This window comes from Octodon degus, unplaced genomic scaffold, assembly GCF_000260255.1.
Source record: "Octodon degus isolate 3935 unplaced genomic scaffold, OctDeg1.0 scaffold00003, whole genome shotgun sequence".
NCBI classification, from domain to species: Eukaryota; Metazoa; Chordata; class Mammalia; order Rodentia; family Octodontidae; genus Octodon; species Octodon degus.
The window spans coordinates 1,754,303-1,778,811 of NW_004524579.1; the positions used below are offsets into that span (position 1 = coordinate 1,754,303).

Genomic DNA, 24,509 nt, shown 5'->3' on the forward strand with positions numbered 1-24,509 from the left:
GCGGATCGCGAGCCTCCCGCCGCGGCGGGCTGTGTGTGCGCGAGTGTGCCGCGCTCTCGCCCCATGCCTGGCACATGCGTAAAAGCGAGTTGCGCCCAAAGTCCCAGCCATACCCTCCTTAGCAAATAATAACAAACCCGAACCGTCAGATCTTACCTGAAACATTGAAGCACAAAGTCTCTCTTCAAGTCCCCTTTTCCTTTTCCTCTCCCCCCTTTTCCGATTTCTCTCCCAGCGATCTGCTCGGCTCGCCACACCAGACAGAAATGCAATAGCTTGGCTAAGGTAGACAGAACAAAATACAGAGAAGAGTTGCTCCAGGGCTTCGAAACCCCTCAAGGCAGGGATCAGGATACAATTAGCTCATGCCTCTACCTCCAGTCTAAATCAATCTCCAAAATAAAACTTAAATCAAATTAACTGATCACAGGGTAGACAATTGATCTCCTTCAAAAAATAAAGCACTCCATATATGTTTAGAGAAATATAAATATAAGATTTTTTTCCAGATTCTTTTTTTGTTGGAAAAACAGACTCATTCCAGCCTCCAACTTGCTTTTTACCCTCCTCTTGCACAGAAAAGCTGATTTTAATCGTTGTGATTAGTTTTGATGTAACGTTTCCGCGGGCGATTTCTGCAAATGGATGGAGTGCTTCCTTGCCAAAAGAGGGGAAAGCAGCAGATGATGGTAATTATAAGGATTGTTGGTTGTTTCTTTTTATTTGTGTTTAGGGCTCTCGCTTCGCGTTCTCAAGTTGACCTGACACTGCTGCTACTCAGAGGTCGCACAACTTGTTGATGAGGATCACCGCCCTGTCTGATCAAAGGATAGGTGATAATTTGGCAATAAAGCAACACATTTTTGGTTCCTTTGGCGACATAACGTCCCAAATGACGTGGATAAAAATAAGCACATGCAGTCTGCTTTGTCCCAATCAAGTCTGAATCAGTGCCTGAGGGTGATACACAAACTCATTTCAAATGTTCAACCATGCAGAATTGTAGAAAGACTGAAGGAGTTACACCGCTTTTTTTTTTAAATGGCAAAATTAAAAGAAAGCCTAACCTAGCATTAGGTCCAGCCAGGGACCTACCACTTAGGCTTATTTGCTCAGCCTCTCCCTTGCTTCGCTCCACCTGGTGTCTTTCATGGAGTGTGTGTGGGGGGAGGGGTTATAAGTCCATTATTAGACGGAAGTGCTCCACAGAGCCAGGGAGTGTAACATAAACACGTTGCCCGGCTTTCTACTCCAGTTATGACCTCTGCTCGCTCCTCATCATGTCTTCCTTTCTAGGTCTTTGTTCAAAGAGGCTGTCCCTGAACAAGTTGTTGTTTTAATTCTTTTTAGTCAGGGGGAGAGGTTTGGTCATAAACTCAGCGGTCACCTCCCATTAATGTTGTATCCTTACAGGATACTTTTTGAAATAGTATGTTTTGAGCACTTCACAGTTCATTAATTCAAAGACTTTGCTGACATTTCTTAAAGGAAAAAAAAAAAAAAAACCCCAACCAAAAACCAGTTGTGAGGCTAGGGATGCTATTAAGAAAAAAAAGGTGTGTGTGTGGTGGGAGGAAAAGCTTAAATAGAACCAGATCTCTCTTGCAAATACCTGAAACTGGCAGCATTTCCCAGGAGATTTTTAACTCTCATGTTATCTTTAAGGTAAACAACTGCTACAATATTAGCAGAAACGAGCAGAGCAAGCTTTTAAAAAATATATTGCTAGTCCGATCAATGCTATAATTATTATAGGTAGCCAGATTAGATAGAAATATTGATAGGCAGTCAGACAGGGCAGGGCCCTTGAAGGAGACAGCACAAAGGACAAGTTTTCTTGCAACTGTAGGAGGGACGGATGCTCCTGCTGTGAACCAGACCTAAAGGACCTAAAGGCCAAACAAATGCTAAAAGAGTAGCATCAGGGATTGATATTCTAAATAGGTATCGATCACCTGAAAAGACCCAAGTGAGTCACCAGCCCAGCCCCCAACAGGAAGAGACCCTGTCCCCTATTCATGCCCGCTTCCCCATTTAGCCCTGGGCGTAATCAACCTTACCTGAGCAATGGTGCTTGCAATCCCATTGGTTGACCGTAGTTTCGTCCCACCCCACATCTACCTAAGTGAGACCCCTTCCTCTCTACCTTAACCCCGCATGGTTTTGCTCTATAAAAATAAACTGGAAGAAACAGCTTCCTGGGCAACCCGCTCGGGTCCCCCTTCTGTCCTCTCTCAGACAGAAGCTTTCTTTCCTAATAAAATTCTGCTCTCAACCTCCGTTTGTTCCTAAAATTCATTCTTCGGTTTTAGAGAACACGAACTCATTCAGGCCAGGTTGGGAATTTCACGTCCCTATATCATAATGATTTGAGAGATTAAGGTCATGATTCAGAGGTCATCAGTAGATATTTTTAAAAGTAATAAGTTCATATGACATGAATCTCTAGTTTGAGAATACCACTGGCCCTAGAAGAAAGAAGATGGCTTTGCAGAACTACACAAAAGAAAGTTACATTGTTCTTTGTACCTTCTAGTAGTGATCTGCTCTGAACTGCAATGAAAATGTGAAAATGTCCACCCAATGCTAAAAGCGACAGCAAAAACTTTGTTCTTGTTCCTCAGTGGCGCTATGTGTTGGAAGAAACAAGAACCTGGGGCATGGCAGAAACAGCCTTGAGTATTCCCTCTGATGATCTAGTACAGGTTCAATAGGTCTTATCTGAGCTACTTGGAATCAAAGGCATTCAGTTATTCAGTTTCTCCCCCAAGAGTTTGGATACCATATATATATATATATATATATATATGTATGTATCTTGGAGATAGGGCCCAGATCTAAACATGAAATTCATTTATGTCTTATATGTTACATAGCTTGAAGGAAATTTTATACAATGTATTTTATGATTTTGTGCATGAAGCAAAGTTTCATAGCATGGATTTTTCTTCTAGTGGTGTCATGTTGGAACTCAGAGAGTTTCAGGTTTTAGAACATGTCTGGTTTTTGGATTAGAGCTGTTCAACCCTATTCCTTAAAGCTATGGTCTAAAGTGACTTTTTAAATTTTTTAAATTAGTTAATTTATTTATTTTTACAGGGAATTAAACTCAGGCCTTCTTGTTTGCCAGGCCAGCACTATACCCCTGGGCTAACTCCCCTGCCCTAAAGTGACTTTTATTTGGTAGGGAGGGGGGAAAGCTTGTCACCTGGAGAGCCACGCATGTTACAGTTGAAAAGCTCATGTGCAGACTTCTGACCCTTCACCATCACTTTATAGATGAGGAAAGAAGAACAGGTCGTGCACTGGGCAGAGGCTGCAAGCTGCAGGACCTGAAGAGAGGTAAGTGGTGTCCCTAAAAAGCAAAAAGCTTCCACAGTCGTAATGGCATCTAAAAGTGGGGTGATATGGTTTGAACCGTACTTTCAGAATTCCTTTCCTGAGACTGTCCTCAAGTCCTGCAGCACAAGCTTTTACTTGATGGCAGCAAATCTTTCCTCATTGATAATTAGCTTTTGTGCATAGCGACAATAATGTGCATTGGGTCTAGGGTATAAGTGGATGATGAAGAGGGTTCATGCTGTCTATAGGTATAAAAGTACTTGACTAAAACCAGTAGATTTTCTTGTTATTTTCTAGACAGAACAGGGACAGTTCTCAAAACAGTTTGATCAATGAAATAATTAGCGACAAAAGGGCTTTACTTTCCAAGATAACTGCTCTGAAGTGATAATATTCATTTAAATAAATCAAGTTCTGAAATGCTCATTTTAAGGAGTTGTTTTTCATTTTATGCATTTGGTACAGGGTCTCACTACACAGCTTGGACTCATAGTGATCCTCCTGTCTTTAGCCGCCCGATGCTGGTGTTACAGGCATGCTCCCCTACACTTGGTCTCTGTGGCTGGCTCAGCGTGCTTGGAGTCAGGGCCCACCAGGAATGTGGTGCCAAGGATTAAACCCAGGTCCCAGCGCTTGCCTAAGCAGGTGCTTAGTCCGGTGAGTTATCTTACCTGCCATTAAAGAGGTTTTAATGAGTTACAATAATAACCTTTTTTGAAAAGATTTTATTTAAATGTCTTTGCAAAAGGTTCAGTTTTCTTGGAAATGTGGTATTATAAGTTGAACTAAGTTCAGAAATTTTAAATCTTTAAAAACAAATACTTGAAACTATTGTTTGAAGCAAGGTACAATTCCCCTATGATGAATGCTATCACTATGTATATATGCTATGTATAAAATGTACCAATAAAAAAATTCAAGGAAAAAAAAAAAAAGAAAAGGTTGGGAGATGCTCTCTTTCAACACTGAGTCATCAACATGTTAAAGCACCCCAAACTGTGCAGTGGATCATTGGGTTTGTGGTAATTCCAGCAGCATGTCGTCTACAGGTAAATTCTCAGTTTATTGTAGGGGATCCTAATTTTGTCACATTTTGAAGGGGTCTCAAAGTTGAGGTTATAGGATAAGGGTTCAGAGTCAAAGGGTGCATACACGCATACTTAATAGGAAGTATAAAATACACTACTGAAATTGCATTTTGTGTTCTGCAAAGAAATGAGTAAACTTTAAAACTTCCGAATCAAGGGTGAGGACAACTTATTTTTAATTTTAAAATAGATTGCTAGGGCTGGGAATATAACTCAGTAGCACAGCACCTGCCTGTCAAGCGCAAGATCCTGAGTTCAATTCCCAGTACCAAACAAAATAAAATAGATTGCCAATGGAATAGCACGTGAAAAAAAAAGTTCTCTGTCTTGCCAAGGATGAGATACAAACTTAAAAGACTTCAATCACCCTGTAGACCCTGTACTAAATACATTTTAAAAAGAAAGACTTCAGTCAGCCCCTTCAATTAGTCACAAATGACTGCGGAGTACTTTTTATCTAATTGACACCTGTGCAACTGAACTGGTGTGTCTTGTGACTTCTACCATGCTAATTTATTTTGCCAATCATAAAGAAGCCAGAAAAAAGAGTGTATTAACCATCCTCCTAACCTATTTTCCTTTCCATAAATAAAGTGATAACCAGCAGCTTAACCACTGTTAATAGCAGAAGACAGTGTCAACCACATTGTCAGCAAGAAAACAACAAGAAATATATACAGCCCTCTGCTTTTGTCTTCTGACTATCAAAATAAGTTCACAAGTATTTAAAGACACAAAGCCAGTGGTAGGGTATTTTGAATCGAAACCAGGAGCTGGACTGAAAAAGTTTAGCACTCTGACCATTGTGAAAGAGAAAATAAGAGGAGAATGGCCGGCCTGTTTCTAATACTGACATCGGATAGCTCATTTGGTTGCATCGTGGTCACCGAACCGTCAAATCTCAAGTCCCCACCGAACATCACAGCTTTGTCCAGGATAGCCCTGCGGTATATTCTTGGTGTCGATTTGACAAGATGTAGACATCAGTTGCTGAGATGAAATGTGAAATTGAAGAGCCCTCCACTGAAGCAGCCAGACGCCAAGATCAAATTTAAAAATCCCATTGCGCTCGCCATTAGAGGGATGAGAGATGCCTCATTTCTTGGGTTCCACCTGGATGTGTGTGGGCAGCACTGTCCACGTCAGCTCGCTGCTGTCCCCTGTGTCCATCATGGCTCCATCAGCATGTACCTGTGACTTCCACAGGAGGTTCTGCAACATTGGGAGACAAATCATGCTGTTTTATTCTAAACCTGAATCAGTGTTTTGGGAGGAAATCACCTGTTTTTTATCAGCAAACCTGAAATGCCCAATAATGCTGTGGAATGTGCACATTTTCCTGGATTTCAATAGAAGCATTAATAAGCTTAAACAGAACGGGTTTGTGATTCCTGGAGTTTGGCCCCAGCCACCACCTGCTTATAATTAGACTCTGGAAAACATCTTAGTTTTCAGTATCACTGTGGATGTACAAGTGGGTAATATCTCACATTCGGGATCTACTAATGGTTACAGATCTCCTGATGGGTATCATTCTTAGCTGACCCATAATTCTGGCATAGAAATACACAAATGCTTTCCTAGGCCTTTGAATCAATTTGGACTTTGATGAGAATTGGTTCTCAAGTTGCCTAACAGGAACACTAGTTTCAATCCCTCATCCTAAAGCAACCTAGCAGATATATGAATAAAGCCCCATCATGGTTAGATACCCTGACTGCCAATTTTGATAGTCTTGTTCAATAGAGAAACACTTTCACCCCATAGGGAGCAGATTGGCGAGGAAAACTGGAAAGCATTTCTATTTGTTACTAACATTTAAAATACTTGCTGGACAGTCACCTTTTATATTTTGAATGAATAACTGCAAGTAGGTTTGGTGACTGCAATTAAGTAGCAATCAGATTCAGTTGCCTTAACTCGTGATAGGACTCTTAGTTTCTTTAGCCACAGAATAGAAATAAAAATTTCTCTGTTGAAGGATTGAGTATAAATGAGATAATAGATAGGACATATTTAGAATTGTGCCTGATACAATGTAAGTGCCCAATGAATGACACCAGTCATTATCCTATGGTGTATAGTGGCTGTTGAAGAAATAACATGGTCCCTGGTGAAGCGTTACTGTTTAAGAGCACAGACTGCTATCTATGCAATGAAAATTCCTGAGTGATTGATGTCTCTGTGGCTGATCTTTATAAGATAATAACTAAATCTCATTTTATTATTTCATTACACGGACTCCTCACTTTTTCACATGAACATAATAGGATGAAATGAGATTTTTCTTTAAGGTACATCCTTGCTATAAAAAAAAAAAAACCATATGTTTGTAATGCTGCCTTACTAGGGAACCCTTTCTTTCTGTTCCTTTGAGGAGCCTTGATTTTGACAAGACTACCTCACATGTACAAAACAATTAATTAAGCATTTTGTATAATTGCTTCTGTGAGAAGTGAGACTTGACTAGAATTCTGCCATGAACCTTTCTTTGTAATTATTTGCTTTTTGCCTTTCAGGAATTATAAAATCAGTACCGGCAAACACTTTAAAAACAAAATTTTTAAAAAGGAAAATGCAGGTTTGAAAATAGGGAGAAATGAACTTCAGGGCTGATTCCAATCTTTAAGAGACACAGTCCAATCAGTCAGTCATATCATATCACCCTTCTCTCCCCTCTCCAGTTTATGTGCATTCTTTTCCTAAGCTTTATACCTTATCATATTCACATTGTTCCATGTCATCTGTTAGGCTGTTTTAAAGCTATGCAGGGGCTATTTTAAAGAAGCATTTTTAATAAGATAAGCATTTCATTAGATGGTGCATTCTATTTCATATTCCAGCGCCTCCTAGGAAACCAGCTGGTGTTGAAGGCGCCTCTATTTTAGCGTAGTGCGTGCCGCACACAGCTCATCCCGCTCAGAATCACTTAGCTTTGCTTCAGTGTCTCACTGACTGAACCAAGACCGCTCACGAGAAACCCCATAATACAACTGAGGCACCTCGGGGGCACCATATACATTTATGTAACTTATCTCTTCATGCATCCGTTGGGTGTCAGAACCTCTCAGCTTTGCTAACCATAAAAAATTCGCCTTGAGCATATTACTAACTTTAAAACCCTAATGATATGGATGTCATATTTCAATTTTTAAAAAACCTTTTCCTGCTCCACCCCTGAAAAAAACCCTATAAAACTCATCCAATGGAATCATGCCATGGTTGAAAAACACAGAATTTATTTAAGAGAAGTGTCATGAGTGTGCTATGGTCCTAAAAGTAACCCAAGAACAAAAATTGTCTGATCAAATAATTAAATAGGAAACAAATGGATTACTATTCCAACTGTAAAAAGGACCACTATAAACAGATTGCCACTGGAAGCAAGAGTCGGTATACTTTACTTAAAGTTACCAGGCAAGAAAAGCTTTTTTAGGGTTTTAACAACTATAAACCTGATCAGTTAAAATAGTTGCTGGAAACTGGGAAGCAAATCCACAGGAGTACTTAACATAGGCATTTAAATGCTTTCCAGAGGATTCGTAATAATAACATTAATAATGAGAGTGATAAGAAATAATTATGACGAAGGGTAGGAAACTTCTTCCTTTGTGTAAGGACCATCTGGTTATGACAGTCAGACATGAAATTCTAAAATGAAACCCTCAATCTGTCCCTCTAAGCTTGCTTTGTAGATAATAGATGTCTTGATTTTTTTGAAAAAAAAAATCCACGGTACCAAACATACAGCGGCTCCTGCTGAGAAAACCAAGTCTGTATGTCGTTTTCTTTTCTAATTGTTGGTCTTCAAACAAAAGGACGGCTTGGTGAAAAAGCTTAGAACATAATGACAGCAACTCATCAGCCATTTATTTAGTTCTGCGGGTTCTGATAGGTAAAACATTATAATCCTACCACTCTTTATTTCTGCAAGGGAGAGGTTGAGAATTTCCCCAAGTTCCCTTCCCAAGGTAGAGTTTACTTTTAAAAATTTGGGAAGGGGAAAGAGGCATTAATTCATTGGCCTGGAACAAACATAGAATTTAAAACTTGTCTTTGTGTAGTAAAGTGAAGTATCAGTAAGAAAGCATTTAATTTGGTTCGTGGAAAATGGTCAATATTAGGTATATTGTTTTAATTTAATTATCATACTTTGGGATTAATAGTTTCTTATTTTTAGAGTTTCTGGCCATGTCAAAATATAATGGAGGTCAACAAATATTGTCTGATTGTATTTATGAGATGGCCTTAGGACAGCCACTCAAATCCATGGAGACAGCAGGTAAATAGCAGGTTGCTGAGGGCTTGGAGTGGTAAAGGATGGGTGCTGAATTGGTACAAAGTTTTGATTCTCTTTTAAAAATGGATAAAATGGTGGGCTGGCCAGATAGCTCAGCAGACAAAAGTGCCTGCTTAGGCTGACACAGGGACTGGGATGGGGTTTGTGCTGTGCCCGTTCTGCCCTGGGGAGTGCTGAGAAGGCAACTGAGAGTGGGCATGGTGGCTCACGCCTGGGGCAGACCTGTAATCCCAGTGCTTGGGAGGCTGAAAACAAGAGGAGCACTATGAGTCTGAGCTGTGTAGTAAGACCCTGTACTAAATACATTTTTTAAAAATGCATAAAATGGTAGATTCTTTTCTAGCTTACCATAATAAAAATGAATTAGCTACACAAACACTGACCTCTGGAAAAATAGGTGATGGTGAAAGTACAATATGGTAAAAGCAAAACAAGGCAACCAGTTCCTCAGTTCCCCTCCTAGTAGGTGTCCCATCCTTGGCGCGCAGCAAATGGGCTGCAGCTGCTTATGCAGAAGGGCAGAAACCCCGTGGCCATGCTGGCCTCGTCCTCACTGAGAGCTGAGCTGCGGATGAGCGGGGACACGCTTGACGGCCGGGCGGTTCACTGCAGCGTCCTCACGGCACTGTGCACACCGGCGGCTTCTGAGCCAGATGAGACCTCTGGAAGCGCCAGCACAGCGCACCTGAAGAGTGCAGCCATGTGCACGAAGCAGCCAGCCCGGCGTCTGACAACCTTGTGCAGGTTCTGTGTGCTTGGTGGTGTGAGGTGGGACCTCGAGCCCGAAAATGCAAAATCACCAGCTCGCAGGTGGGCGAAGTAACCAATAATCCACTAAATGACAACTAATAATTAGTGAAATAATGAACTATGCTGGCTATTTAGAATCACAAAGAAAAACCTCTGTTTTCACTTTACCTTAAGATTCGGGTTGGATGTAGCCACAGACTCAATGCGTATTTCCTTTGGCCTCATGGTAACTGATATACCTTTATCTCTATCTATCTATCTATCTATCTATCTATCTATCTATCTATCCCTTCAATTTTAAAGAGTAAGGACACATCCTCCTTTGTTCCTATGAGAGCATCACTCTCCGATTTTAAAATCCACTCAACATAAAAGCTGACCTTGCTCTGTAGCTCATCTTTTCTTACTTGTTGAGGTGGCTTCTTCAGACAGATGCCCTGGGCTGCATCTTGGCTCACTGAGAAGTCCATTTAAGGAGTGAAGGCAGTTGGGAAAGGCCAGAGAAGGCTTTGCCTTGTGCTTGATCTAGAAGGACTCCAGTCGAAACTTAAGAAAAAATATAAATTGTCGTGACCAAATTAAGGGGTAAAACAGGGTCATGGTGCCCAGTTCTTTTCAGGTTCATGGGAAACAGGAGCAGGTAGGGCTTACCACGTAGGTGGTGCTTGAACTATCGCTCAGTTTCCTTTGTTGACTCTGAGAAGTCACAGGTTCCTATTGTTATTCTCTGGAGAACCAGCATATTAGGATGACAAGGTCAATCTTTGCTTTTATTAAACATGCTTAATTTCAAAGCATCTTGACACAGATTTGAGTCTGTATCTTAATGTGCACTGTGTTTAGCCTTCGCTTATCCTCACGTCCCACTGACTCCTATTATTTTTCTCTTACATTTTTTTTCTCTGAGTTCCTTTGTTCAGAGTGAGACAAAGAGGAGGCACATTTGTTTAGTTTCCCCACCGCTGTTGTCTCTGTGGCTGGCCTTGGTTGGTCCTCTCCTCCAGCTGTCGCAATGGCCCTGGAGATGGGGGAAAAAAAAGAGTGACCGGCATGGAGCAGCGGAAATAGTCTGACTTGAAATGCTCTTCCTGTGGATGAGGCCGTGCAGCTGTGAGGTTCCCACCTCGTCATTCTGCTGTCATCCTGCTCCTGGTCTACCTTTGGCTTCCTGGACAACAAATGAACAGCAGGGCGTACAACCAGAATGAAATTTTCCAAGAATTTTTTCTGGGCCCAGTATTCAGCAAGACCAGTACAGAAGCCAACCAATTTCTTTGTCCACAGGATATCAATCTCATTTGAATGATGGAACTAGTGAGCTCTTCTTCCTTTTTTCCTCTTTCTCCTTTCTATAAAGATTTTGATTCTAATAGTTGCAGTGACATTACTTGGAAGGACCCCTGGGGACCGGAGATGCCCTCTCTCTGGAAAGGCCTGTTTCCTGGAAGAGTTAATGCTCATTCTTTGGTGGGCTAGTCAAGCCCATAACAATGATAATGGTATGCAGCTGCCTTCGGAAAAGGCAAGAAGATCTTTGTCCTGCAGATAAGCAGGAAAAGGAAGCTTCGCCCCTTCGGAAGAATAGCAACCTATTCCTGGGGAGGTCAAACTTTTCTACCGAAGGTACCTACACTCATTTTATTTTTTGACATCTGGAAAACAGGTAGGAGAGGGAACAAGGGGTATATTTTCTCCATGTTCTTGTGCTGGGAAGAACCCGTAACACTATAAAGGGTGGTAGCGCCTGCACTGTAGCTTAGTTCTCAGGACAAGTGCAGGGTGCCTGGATGCCACGTGGACCCAGCTAGGACTTGAAAGGGCAGAACACAGGGCTGCCATCCTCTGGCATCACATCTGTCCTTCATTCCCACTTTCCTTTTCCTTCATCTTCTTCCTTACTCTTCCTCTTCTTTCCTCCTCTTCACAGTGCAGACATCTTCCTTCTCTATCTCGATGCCTCCCCTCATTCTCAACTGGTGACAAAGGAAAGGTGTTCCTTAACCAAGCAAGTTCTAGAGGAATTGTCTTCACAGCCTGATTAGCTGGCCCTTCATTTGGACCTCTAGGTGCTTGGGATGTAGCTCAGTGGCTCAGTGTCTACCTGGTAAGCGCAAGGTTGTGGACTTGATTTATGGTACAGGAAAAAAAAAAAAAAGACGATGTCCTCACTTCCCTGCCCAGTTATACTTGAGATGCATAGAAGAATCTTGAGGAGGTCTGAGTTATCCTTAGAGTTGTAAATTTCTCCCGCACTTCCCTGCTTATACTCTGCCTTTTGTAAGCAGTCTCCTGAGCTGTACACATAGATGCATTTCTCTTTGAAGGAACAAAAGAAAGTTGCTTCTGCAAATGAAAACAAATCCCATTGTTTCTGAAGGAATCTAAGATGTCCCACAAGGAAGGGGACCCTGCTCTGGGTAGTCAGGTACAGCGCCTCTGGCAGAGGCCACTATGTGATACCCCAGGTCCACTGGGAGGAAAGCCTGCCGTTGTTACACACAGAGCCAATTGTACCAATTTCTGGAGAACAGGAAATGCCTCTCCCCAGTCCCGTGGGTGGTCTAATAGCTTGCAGCATCAGAACTGATTACCCTTGCCTTGCTTAGTTCCAAATGTCCTTGGTAGTTGACAAAGAGCTCGGCTGATGGGGAATTTTAAACTCCATGTCTGAAGTTAGGCACCACAGTAGTAGCTGTCTGGACAGTAAGAAAAGTGTGAAGAGAGTGTGGATCCAAACCACCCGCTTCTAGTGTTGGAAGCAAGCTCATCGGGCATCTGTCCATGAGCTTTGTGCTCTGTGCAAGGGGTCGCAACTCCTCCTCCCACTCAGGAAGGATGTGCCTGTGCCTGCCTATGACTTCTCAGGGTGCAGACTGCTTTGTTGACAGAGGGACCTGGGCCTGTACGATGTCCAGTAAGCCATAAGTCTCTGTAGGGCTTTCTCTTTGCTCTTGGAATGAAGTCCCTGGTCGCTCACAGTCCCAGTTGATCTGCCACCCCTCTGAGGCTTTTCTCTCTCTGTTTTGGGATGCTCTGCTGCAGTGGGTGGGCCTCCTTCAGCTCCTCCAACTCGGCTCCCCGCCAGGGCCTTTGCGCAGCTGGCCTTGCTTCTGTCCTTTGGTAGTCTAGCAATTTCAGTGTTCCCTCCCTGCCCTCAGTAGCAGACCAGAGCTTCCGTTATAAAGTCATCATTCAGTGGGCTTTTCCTTCAGAGTCTCAGGGATACATTTGTAAGATTTGACTACCATCTGCTTCCATATGGTAAGGACTAGATCTGCCTTTTCTCAAAAGTTTCTCCATGTCTAATGAAAGGCTTGGAACACAGTTGGTACTTAATAAATACTGGAATGAATGAATGGATTCATTTATGAAACAAATGGGTAGATGAATGGCTATAAAGTACACATTAGAAAAGGAACTAAAAGGGGAAAAAAACTAAAGTTGTTACAATGTGAGGTGAAAAATGTGCACCTTTAGCATTTACCAATTTCATAAGTTTGGTATTAGTATTTCTGTCTTAGGTTTCTAAAGCCCTGGAAAATGTACCTTAAAATCTAAGTTCCCACCTGAAAGGCAGGAACATGATCAGACATCTATCTACTAGTGTTTCCTGTAGCATTAGTCACAATAGACAAAAGGTGGGGACAACCCCAATGTTGTCAGTGGATTAATGAATACACAAGATGCAGCGCACACAGACACAGACACACAGACACACACACACACACACACACACACACACACCCCACAATATTAGTCTGCCTTTGAAAGGGAAAAATTCTCATTCATGCTACAATATGGGTAAAACTCAAGAATATCCGCTAAGTGAAACAAGCCAGATGGAAAGGACAACTCAGAGATTCCGCTTACACGAGGTGCCCACGACTGTCAGATGCATTCAGACAGGAAGTAGAGTGGTGGTTACCAGGGCTGGGAGGAAGCAGGAACTGGTGATTAATGGGTGCAGTTAGGAAAGATGAAAATGGTTCTGAAGGTGAAGGTGGTAAAAGCTGCCCAACAATGTGAGTGTGCCCAATGCCACCAAATTGTAGGTGTTTAATTTGGTGAGTTTTATATATATTTTACCATGATTAAAAAATAAGCAAGTGAATACTAAACCCACACAAACCCATACACGATTCATAAAATCCAGAATCTACTTTTTTATTATTATTTATTGGACACAGGGTCTCACTATGCAGTTCAGACTTGTAGTGATCCTCCTGTCTCAGCCTCCCCAGTGCTTGGATGACAGGCGTGTGCCACTATGCTTCATTTCAGTGGCCGGCACTGCACAACTGGTACCGGGGATCAAATTCAGGTCCTTGCATTTGCCAGGCAGGTGCTTAGACTTCTGAGCTATCTCCCCAGCCCTAGAATCTCCTTTAGAATGAAGGCTCATTATATTTATACAACTTTATTGAAAGCATACCTGCTTATTGTCTTACATTGTATATTTTTGTCTTAAAAACTGCCCAGTTCTTCCTTTCTGCTGTCATGCCCAGTGTGAGGCAAGGACTAGTAGACACCGTGAGTCTTCAGGATGTCCTTCAGAGGCCTTTCTCGATGCCAAAGTGACCCTGTATCCTGCAACTCCACAACAAAATGTTAGCCTAGCAATTGGATCCCATTTAAACTTTGTGTTTAGGCTGATTTCAAGTTAGGGTTGTTTCTAGGAGAAACTACTATCAATCTTATTTTGATACTTCCTCTGAACATGTATAATTAATTGGCTCCCTAGTCCAATCTGTTATTTGGCTGTAGACCCAGAGCTACAACCTGAGAGACAGTTACAGTGTCTAAAGCCAAATCTAGAATCTCCTTAAAATTGTGCACCTAGGAGATACGAATCACAAACAGTAGCTCTCAAATAAAGAATGATTACCTGGAATAAGGGAAGAGTCAAGTGTAGATTTTTTCAGGCCCTCAGCCCTACCGAAGCTCATTCAGCACGTCTAGCATATGATGGTGAGAATCTGCTTCCCACCACGGCCTGAGGTCATCCTGCTGCAGGTGCATCTCATCACAGGTTAGCAACTGGTTCACTTGGCCAGCTGCCCTCGAAGAGGGATCTTCAGGGAGCATGGCTAAGTCTGTATTCTTTGTCTGCATCTCCAAGATGTCCTTATATCTGGAAGAGGCAAGCAGAGCTCAGACTGGATGGTCCTGATTCAGCGGAGCTTTCAAGAGGATCATGGGCATGTGGGCACCTGGGCTGTGGCAGCACGCGGGCTCCAACGTAAGAGGGCAGCGTGGTGGAGCCCTGCAGTTGAGCTGCTTGTTTCCTTCCAATGTGAGCCCACGGCTAACCTGTACACCTTCCAGGGGGTTCTTGTCCCCCTGAAGTGCACCCACAGATTCCAGATCAGTTGCCATGGTCTTGAGCTGTATGCGCCCAGAGAGGTCCATTCCTCATTATTATCCCGCTGGGGATTAGCTCAGTGGTGGAGCCTGGGCTTAGCCTACATGAGACTATTCAATCCTTAGTGGCAAACAAATACAACAAAGAATTTAAATTTTCCTATTTAAAGAGGGCTTTAATATACAATCAGTTAAATAGTTCAAGTGATTATATATTCTGTAGGATAAGCTTTGTTTGTTTGCTTTGTGGCCCTGGGGTTTGAACCCAGGGCCGAGACCTAGCAGGCAGAGCAGGTGCTCTTCCACTGAGCTGCACCCCAGCCAACCCCATCATACAATCAAGTAGGTTTTTTTTTTTTTTTTTTTTTTTTAGAAATAGAAGCCAGAATGTAAGTGACTAGTGGGCTAGGGAGATAGCTCAGTGGCATAAGCATGTACTTGGCAAGTGCAAAGTCTCGGCTTTGATCCCCAGTACAGAAAAAAAAAAAAAAAAAAAAATTAAGTGGCTATATCAGTGGAGTAAAAGCAAGCTTCTAGATTTAATGGAATTTTCTTTGTATGATGCTCATTCACATTTGCCTAAGAGTTTGAGTATTATCCAGCCCTAGAATGTCATTTGAAAACCTGAAGTTTCAAAATGACATCTGTACCTTATTCGAAAATATGTTGATGCAACTTGCCTCTGTCTTACCAGGGTGTCTAGGTTTGAAGGCTGTGGGTTGGAGATGCGGCGTTGCTTACACTCACTTAGACTGGGAAGGCAGGCTGTGGTGGCCACAGGGAGGTGCTGAGAAAAGATAAGAGGACAGGCTAAAGGGCCCTGTAGCCAAGGTAGATGGCCCTTCTAGGACACGTGACAGAGCTGCGGTGGTGTAGTAGAAGAGCATCAGACCAAAGCGCAAGGTGCCACTTACTTGGCTGTCAACTTTGGTTGCATGGTTTGAGCCCCAGTTGGCTTCTGGGTAGAATGGAGGTTAGTATCTGCTTTGTGGTAGCGTTAAAGGCATCAGAGAGCACATACTACACATTCAAAAGTGCGCATATGTTTGCACATATGTGTAGGCATGTATAGTATATTTGAGCATATCAGGTTTTAAGAGAAAGCCAAATTATTATTTTATTACCACTATGACTAATTATATTATTATCATAAAGCCTCAGTTAAAAGGAAGTAATACATTAAAACACAGATTTATAGTTCTTTAGAGCTCATGTGAGCTTAGATGTCAGCGTTGTCGTGTCTGCACCTTCTTCCTTGACTCAAACATCGTGGAAATGGCCTGAAAAGGAAAACCTTGCTCTGGAGTAGCCCCGCTTCTCAGAAATAAGAACATAAAGTTTGTCAGACCCTCAAACAATTTCGTCAATCCTGTGAGTGGCTATGAAGCACTTTATTTCCCAAGTAATAAATGGAAGAAAAGTTCCAATCAATGAAGTATTTATTGTCTAATCAGGGGAATGATATTTTGCATGACAAATATCCGCGGGGTGCGCAAATCGCGATGTGCTCACATTCTCAAGAAGAAATGATCGCTGGGCCTGGGCTTAGCTTGGGAGGGCGGGGAGGAAGATGTTTGGGGTAGTGCTGGAAAGTGGGCTTTGGAGGCAAAGGGATGAATTCCTGGCCCGCTGCCATTATCGTCTCTGAGTCGCCAAGTCCCAGTTCTTAGCTATCTCATGTGCAGAGTGAAGAGCATGCTGTGTGCTTCTTGGGATTCGGTGAGGGTGAAACAAGGTAGCTTATGGAGAGAACACCAAGAGCAGGTGTTGACCCGCAGTAATAGTTTGGATAACGTGTATCTTTTAAAAGTGGATCTTCCACAAAAGCAAATATTGACAAGACTGTGGAAAAATCAGAACCCTACTTGCTTGTGGGAATGTAAAACGACAGAACACTGCAGAAAAGAATCTGGCATTTCTTCAATCTATTGATCATGGAATTACTCTATGACCCCAAAATTATACTCTAAGAGAAACAAAAACCTGGTTTCACAGCAAACTTGTACCCGAGTGTTGCAGCAGTATTTCTTATAATAGGCAGAAATGTGAGCAGTGCAGATACGTGCCAGTTAATGAACCAAATGTGGCAGATCCACACGGGATACTAAGGACCAACAGAAAGAGAATGAAGTCCCAGAACATGCTACTAAAACATGACTGAATCTTGAGAGCTAAGTAAAAGAAGCCGGCCACAGAGAACCACATATCCTATCATCTCACCTATATAAAGTAAATGAAAAGCATCCTCACAGTAGGAAAAGTGTATTAGTGGCCACCAGGGAATAGGGTGGGTGGGGACCGATGGGGTGGGGGAGGGGAAATGGACTCACTGGGCCAAGGCTTTTGAGGGGGTGGTGATGGAAATGTTGTGGAATTAGTGACAGTGTTCCCATAGCTTTATAAGTACACTAAACTTCCCTGAACTATATACATTGAAATTGGGTGATTCAGTACAGAACATACTTCAATAATGCTGTAAATAAAGGGGGGAGGTGGGTTTTAAAGGTTGTGGTATTTATATTGGTAAAGAGGAGTAAGAGGATAGACCAGAGAACAAGTGGGCTGTGGAACATTCGCACGTGAGCCCGTATGTGAGTCATGGAAGAGAACTGTTTTCAACTTTCACTTTTAGTCAGTCCATGTTTGCAGTGCAACACTGTGATGCTCCTCATGCAGCTGGTCAGTGGCCTGACACATCTGTGTCCTTTCCTCATTCCTGTCCCCTCCTCTCCTGTCCCGCACCTGCATCCCTTGGTCCTCTTCCCTTCTGCAGAAGATCTCTCTCCTGTGTCCTATCAACTGCCTTCCTGTTTCTCTTCATTGATACTTTGGGCTTCTCATATAGATAGAAACCATGTCATGTTTAAGTTTGTGCATCTGATTTATTTCACTTAACATTATGGCTTCCAGGTGGGGCCTTCTTCCTACAAAGGCCTCAAGTTTATCCTTCTTTTCACCAAGTAGTGCCCCATTCTGTATAAATACTGAATTTTCTGTATTCATTTATTAATCAATGGCAGGTAGGCTACCTTTAAGATTTAGCTGCTATAAATTGTGCTGCTGTAAAAATGGTATCCTAGTTACTTTCCTGACACCTGTGGGTTAAAGAAGGAAAAGTTCATTGTAGCTCATGTTCGGTAGGATTTTGCTCCACAGTTGACTGGTTCTGAGGCAGAGAGACACGGGAGAAGAGAAATGGTTCATGGCATTGCAAGCAGAAAGAGGAAGATTTCCTTCTTCCTTCTGCTTTTACTCCATCCAGGCCATAGGCCTCTGGATTGGGGCCCAGGACACCCAGCGGGGTCTTCCCTCTTCAATAATCCCCTCATTCTCACTAGGACTATGTGAAGCCAATCCCCTCACCCAGGACTATGTGAAGCCAATCCATGGGCTGATGCAGCATTGCACACCCGTGGTCCTGCCACCTCTAAGAGCCCCCATGTATGAGTGCATGAGGCACTGTGAGGGCGCCTAGATATAAGCTGTAACACATAAGTGTGCAGGTGTCACTGTACTCTGATGTCTTTAATTCTTTGGGGAAAACACCAAGAACACTATTTCCAGTTTGTTTTCTGAGGAATTTCCACAGTGATTGCACTGGTTGGTGGTGGGGTGCACATTTCCACCACAGCTGTAGGAGAACACTTCCCTCCCCAGCCTCAACTGCACTTGTTATTATTTACATTGAACAACCGTGGGAGAGACAAAGTACTTGTTCAAAGCCAGCAGCAGGACAGATCTAAGTTACCCTCAGGCCCAGCCTGCAGTGGAGGGTTGGGTGTGGAGTAGGGCGGTGCACAGTGCTGTGGACCCTTGGAGAGATGCCACTGTCCCTCACAGTCCATGCTTTCTGCTTCCTGTGAAAACTGTCCTTGACGTAGGAAGAGCCTCGTTTTCGGTGCAGAACAAACACAAACACGATATTTCATATCTTCTCTGCCATTCTCGCCCTTCCCTGTAATTGGAAACTCTTGCCCCCGGTCTCACCTGTAGGATTCCATCTTCAAACGCAGGAGCCTCACCTCTTCACCAGCCCCTCCCTGTTTCTCTTTTTCCCCCTTCTGTCAAATTCTTGAGATCTGTTTTATTTTTCCGTTCCTTTGATTAGTGCTGGTGAAGGGAGCAGGGAGGAGAGGGAGACCTCGGTTTCATTAGTTTCTGACGAAGTGTGCAGGTTCTGAAGGCTGGTCTCAGGAGTGGAGACTCTGCTTAAGTCTCCAATTTGCCTCCTCCTATCCTATGCGGGTTTTGTGTTCTGAGGCAGGCAGACCTCTGCCCTTGCACATGGAGTCTTTCTTAGCCTGCAGCTCCTTTGGAGGGGCACGCTGCTCCTTGCCCTTCAGTTCGCCAGGAACCGTTTTCTTGGAGCCTGCTCCTTCCTCGCAAGGGCACGGCTAACAGCTCCTCTTGGGAGTCGCTCTCATTACAATGCCCAGCCTTGCTTCCCTGGGATGCAGCCGTCGCTTCCACATGCTTCATGAGCCTCAGCGAAGCCCTCCTGCCGCAGTAGGCATCATCGCAGACTGTACCAAGAAGAGCCTGCGCTAGGGTAGCGGCAGTCCCTTCCCTGACTGTCTTTGTTGTCTTAGTTGCTGTGATTGCTTTAATAACTCCATTTATTGCTCTGTGAATAGACATGTATTTAAAATTTTTAAATCAATCTTTTGGGTGAGATTTGAAACCTAAGGATTTTTTGGTTTTTTCTGTTATTACAGGAAGCTGGTGAAGAGGTTGGAGGAAGGAGATGGGGCTTGGGGATGGACTCGGGGGGCTTCTAGTGTCTGTGGTTGGGTAGCATAAGTTGCCCAGAAGAACACTCTATAAGGTTTATGGGAGGGCCTTGTTCTGGGGGAATCTTTTTCCCTTCTTTTCTTCATTGCTCCTGTCCTTTCATTGCCTCTCTTAGAAAGCTCCCAGTTCCCCTTCACCTGGCAGAGAACGTGTGAGAGACTGCTGTCCTTCTCCTTTCCTTCCTGCCCTCCCCCTGACTCTCCTGCAAGTCATCAAATCCAGTCAAGAAACCTGTACTGCACCTAGCTTTGAGCGCTTTCAGGAATCATTCTTCCTCCTGGGATGCCCCTTGCAGCTTTGCAGTCCAGCAGAGCAGCTGAGCCCAACCCTCCTAAAGGTTTGCCCTCTCCCCATCTTCCTAATAGAGGAAATACATGCATACTTCAGGATTTCTCTGGAGTTCGGAGGGCTTGAAAACTTTTGGAGATTTTTCTCTCTTTTTTAAAATGTATTTAGTACAAGGTCTACAGGGTCTCACTACACAGCTTCGACTTGTAGTGATCCTCCCATTTTCAGCCTCCCAAGTGCTGGGATTACAGGTGCGCATCACCATGCCCAGTCTCAACGGCTGTCTCAGTGCTCCCTGGGGGGCAGGGCTGGCATGGTATCAGGGATCAAACCCTGGTCCCTGCATGTGCCTAAGCAGGTGCTTTAGTCCTTTGAGCTATCTGGCCAGCCCACTGGAGATTTTTCTCTTTCACTGTTAATTTTATTGGTACATTTTAGCTATGCATAGTGATCTTGTTTTGGAGATTTTGAACTTAGCCAAAAACTGACGGAGGTGCAAGTATTCCCTGTCTCTGTTCCCTGGAGTCAACCAGATGTCTTTGCTCCTATTGCAGGTCACTGACCTTGGATAATCTCCTTAAAACTGGCTCCCATCCCTGACTCCTGGGTCCTTAAGAATATCATCTTACTGGTCTGTCTCTCCATCTGTCCATCCATCCATCCATCCATCCATCCATCCATCCATCCATCCCTCTATCCAACTACTGACTCCATCTTGTATTTGGTCCAAAAATACCTGCAGGAAGGCTTGTGGGAGACTGTGAAGTATGAGACCAGAATTGCAGCCTGTTCTAAAACTTACTCTTAGAATAAAGTCCTCAAGACCCGCCCCCTGTGGGGAAAAGAAAGCACAGATTTAGGAAGAACTTGCTTTTGCTATCACGAAACAACCCAAGTTCTGCTTACATAGGTTTTGCTAAACACATTGGCTTAGGTGAGAACTTGATCAGAGATGCTGATATGAGGAAACCTGGGGAAGTCCTGATCCTTTTGTGTGGAATGCCCTCTCATTCAGGAAGATTTTTCCCTTAAGGGATCTTCATGGACCCCCACTCTATTAGCTTGCTCTCCATCCTCTATTGTTGTGAACTTTGACCCACCCTTCACCTTCATGTGTGGGAACACATCCAGGGAATTTGCACACTCACATTTTCTGGACGAGAGGAATCAGCTGTCCTGGGACTACCCTTCCCTTTTGGATGCACATGATCTGACCAAGGCCCTGGAGGCTCCCAGCCTGCTATGTAGTGCACAGCAGGGTCAGGCTCCCATCCACAGTGTTCCTTAACAACCAAAATAAGACAGAGCATTGTTTTATTTCTGTATTATCCAGCTTCCTGTCACTGTGACAAAATCTTTGAGATAATCAGCTTAATAAGGGAAAAAGTTTATTTTGGCTTATGGCTTTAGAGATTTCAGTGCATGGTTGGTAGGCCTCAGAGTCTATGGTGAGGTGGCACATCAGGGTGGGGCCTGGGGGCAGAGGGCCCCGTGCACCTCCTGATGGAGTGGGCTGGGGGGTGGGGAGGATGGCATCAGCCTGTGTGCCCACAGGAGCAGCAAGTGCTTGTGTCTGTAGGGGGCCGAAGGGCTTGGGTGCACGCGAAAACTTAGTGCAACTGGAAGGGCAACTGAGGGAAAAGATTGGAGAGGCTTTACAGAAGGGGACAGCACTGTGTTTCTTTTCTATGGCTGTTGTTCAAATTGCCACACATTTAATGGCTTAAAGCAATGTGCATCTATTGTTGGACTTCAGTGGAGGAGAGAAATCAAAATGGAGGTATGGGCAGGGTACTGCTTCTTCTGGAGACTGCAAGGGAGAATCTGCTTGCTTCTCTTGCTGTGATACTTCCTGAGGCCACCTGCACACTCGGCAGTGGCCCTGCTGTGGCTTGGTTGGACTTGTTCTCTCCAACTCTCATGCTGAAGTTTGGTTCCTGGTACAAGAGCATTGAGAGGTAGTGAGAACTTTAAGAGGCACTTGGGCCCTGGGCCTCTGCCCCATGAAGAGGTTCATGGTAGTCTTGAGGCACAGGGGCAAGTCTTACCAAGAAAGGGAACCTGCCTCTCGTGAGATCAGATTGTCCACTCACTCTGAGGGCTTGTTGCCATCAGGTAAGGGCATCCTTCCATAGAGGCTCATGGGTCCGTTTGTCCCTTCACCATGTCATGTCACGACACAAGTCCCCCGCCAGAAGTTGAACCTATGTTCTTGAATTCCCAGCCTTTACAACTATAAGCCCAAACCAGCTCCTGTTCTTTATAAACCATGCACTGTCATAGCAACAGAAAGGATGCTACATGGTCAGGGAGGATGTAGCTGAAATTACCCCAGACTTGGGCACCAAGTCACTGGTGTCTGTAATGGAAGCAGTGGTGGTGGAAGCTTAAGGCTTGCACCATCTTTTCTGTCTTCTCTGAATATAAACTCTGTTTGACTCTGTCTAAAATAAGAGGCCATCTCTGTAGTGAGGGCCAGCACACAAGGCACATTCCCTCTTCACCCTGCAGCCGCTGTGCTGTGTCAGGAGTGCTCAGAGCCACATGCTCTCAGTTTACAGGCTTGTTCTGGTTTGGGGTGCACAGCCACCTGCACGGTGCCAGCTTATTCTGGGATGCACAGGGTATTTATATGTAAAGATGCACAACAGCAGAGCTCAGGGATAATGGGTCTCATAAAAATTCCACCACTGAGATGGCAGTTCCAAGGGCCCAGCTAGTTGGTTGAGGGAAGTGTGCTTTAGGGTCAAGACTGCTGTTGGAGGCAAAACCAGCTCACTCCTCCCTAGGGCCACAATGCTGGAACCATTGCTCTTCTGGTTATATTGTAGAATACCCTTTTGTGCCTTGAGTGTTTGAACCATTCTTTGCTCTGTTCCAGGTGTACTTAGACCTCACATTATGAGAATGTTAATTCACCCATAAATATCATTGGTTTGTCTTGATTTTCTATACTTCAAGGTCTATCTTAGACTGTTGTCCTCTCATTGGACACAATACCCAGCACCTACAATTTAAGCAGAGGATGTTTAATCTGGCTTATATTTTAAGAAGATTCAGTCTATGGTCCGCTGGCTCCAGGACAGAAGCATCCTGGCGGAAGGGCCGAGTGGATCCAAGCTACAGCTGGAAAGCAGAGCAGGGCACAGTGCCAGAGAGGAAGGGACCAGGGCTGTACACGGTCCTCTGAGTCACGCTTCTATAGCACACGTGGACGCAGCCACAGGTGCCCTCCTCCATCAGCACGACGCAGGGAAGCGCAGTCATCCCAGGGCCCTGAGTCTCTGGGCAGCACCCAGCCTCAAAGGGTGCATGTTTAGGAGCGCACATTGGCTGACTCGTTCTTTTCTGTACTGTCTTCATCAGCTGTGAACTCATCAAGCAGAAGGACAATGTCCACAGTCACTCGGCGAGTATCGCGCAGGAAAATACTAATACGAAACAAAGAGAAGGGCACTGGAGGCTCACGCGTTGCTTCTCCATTGACAAGGAAAAGTCAAGTAAAAATAAAAGCTAACATTAGAAGTTTTTGTTTAGGATTAAGTTGCTCACTTGTGCATTCTTTTAAATATTTTCTTTAGGGCTGGGGAGATGGCTCAGTGGAATAAGTGCTTCCCTGGCAAGCGCAAGGACCTGAGTTCAATCCCTGGTTCTGAAAAAAAAAAAAATTTTTCTTTAGACTTAGAGGTAAAAACTGCAGTTTAGCCTTTTATCATAAAAACATTATGATAAACTCAATTTCTTTCTTTTTTCTTCTTTCTTTCTTTCTTTCTTTCTTTCTTTCTTTCTTTCTTTCTTTCCTTTCATACTGGGGATTATCAGCCCTTTTTATTTTTTGAGACAAGGTCTTGGTAAGTTGCTACATTGTCCATTCTCAGCCTGAACCTGAAAGCCTCCTGCCTCACCCTCCCAGAGTGCTGGGATTACAGGTATGCACCTAGCGAAACTTTATTTTTTCATATTTTTCCCCCAAGATGAGATTGATGTGTCCTCTGCTGTTCCTATGGAATAACATTTTATTTTATATTTTATTTTATTTTCTGTATTTAGGACAGAGTCTACAGGGTCTCGCTACACAGATCGGACTCATAGTGATTCTCCTGTTTTCAGCCTCCCAAGAGCTGGGATTACAGACGTGCGCCACCGTTCCCAGTCTCAAATGCTGTCTCAGCGTGCCCCATGGGTGGGGCTGGCACGGCACACTGAGGATTGAACCTTGAGCGCTGCTCTAAGCAGGCACTTTAGTCCACTGAATGGGATAACATCTTAAAACAGGGATGTCATGGTTATGGGTGTTACTCAGCAGTAGATGCTTTTCCAGCAGGGCAAAGGTCCTAGATTTGGTTCCCAGAATCACAAAAAGGAAAAAAAAAATCACATTTTTCATTCACTAGAATATTGGGTCCAAACCAATAATCGCTCCAGTTTGTCTGCTTCACAGATGGTCAGCAGAAAGCACCCGGGCCATCAAGACCGTGGTGCTCACAGCACTTCTCTGCCTGGTGCATAGCTGGCAAGTATAGTGAAGTTTCCTTTGCACACCGCGGGAGGTAAACAAGTGTGTTTGTGGCGTTTGTACAACAGCCAAG

General features: G+C 43.9%; 1 protein-coding gene across 1 annotated transcript in view; it reads right to left on the reverse strand.

Annotated features, from left to right (window-relative positions):
• Kctd1 (potassium channel tetramerization domain containing 1) overlaps positions 1-287 on the reverse strand; it is a 208,731-nt gene extending 208,444 nt beyond the window's left edge. Inside the window, exon 1 of the mRNA XM_023713958.1 lies at positions 157-287. Coding sequence (XP_023569726.1) covers positions 157-165 — 9 coding nt within the window. The 5' untranslated portion in view covers positions 166-287. The remainder of the gene's footprint in view (positions 1-156) is intronic.
• Positions 288-24,509: the final 24,222 nt, after the last annotated feature.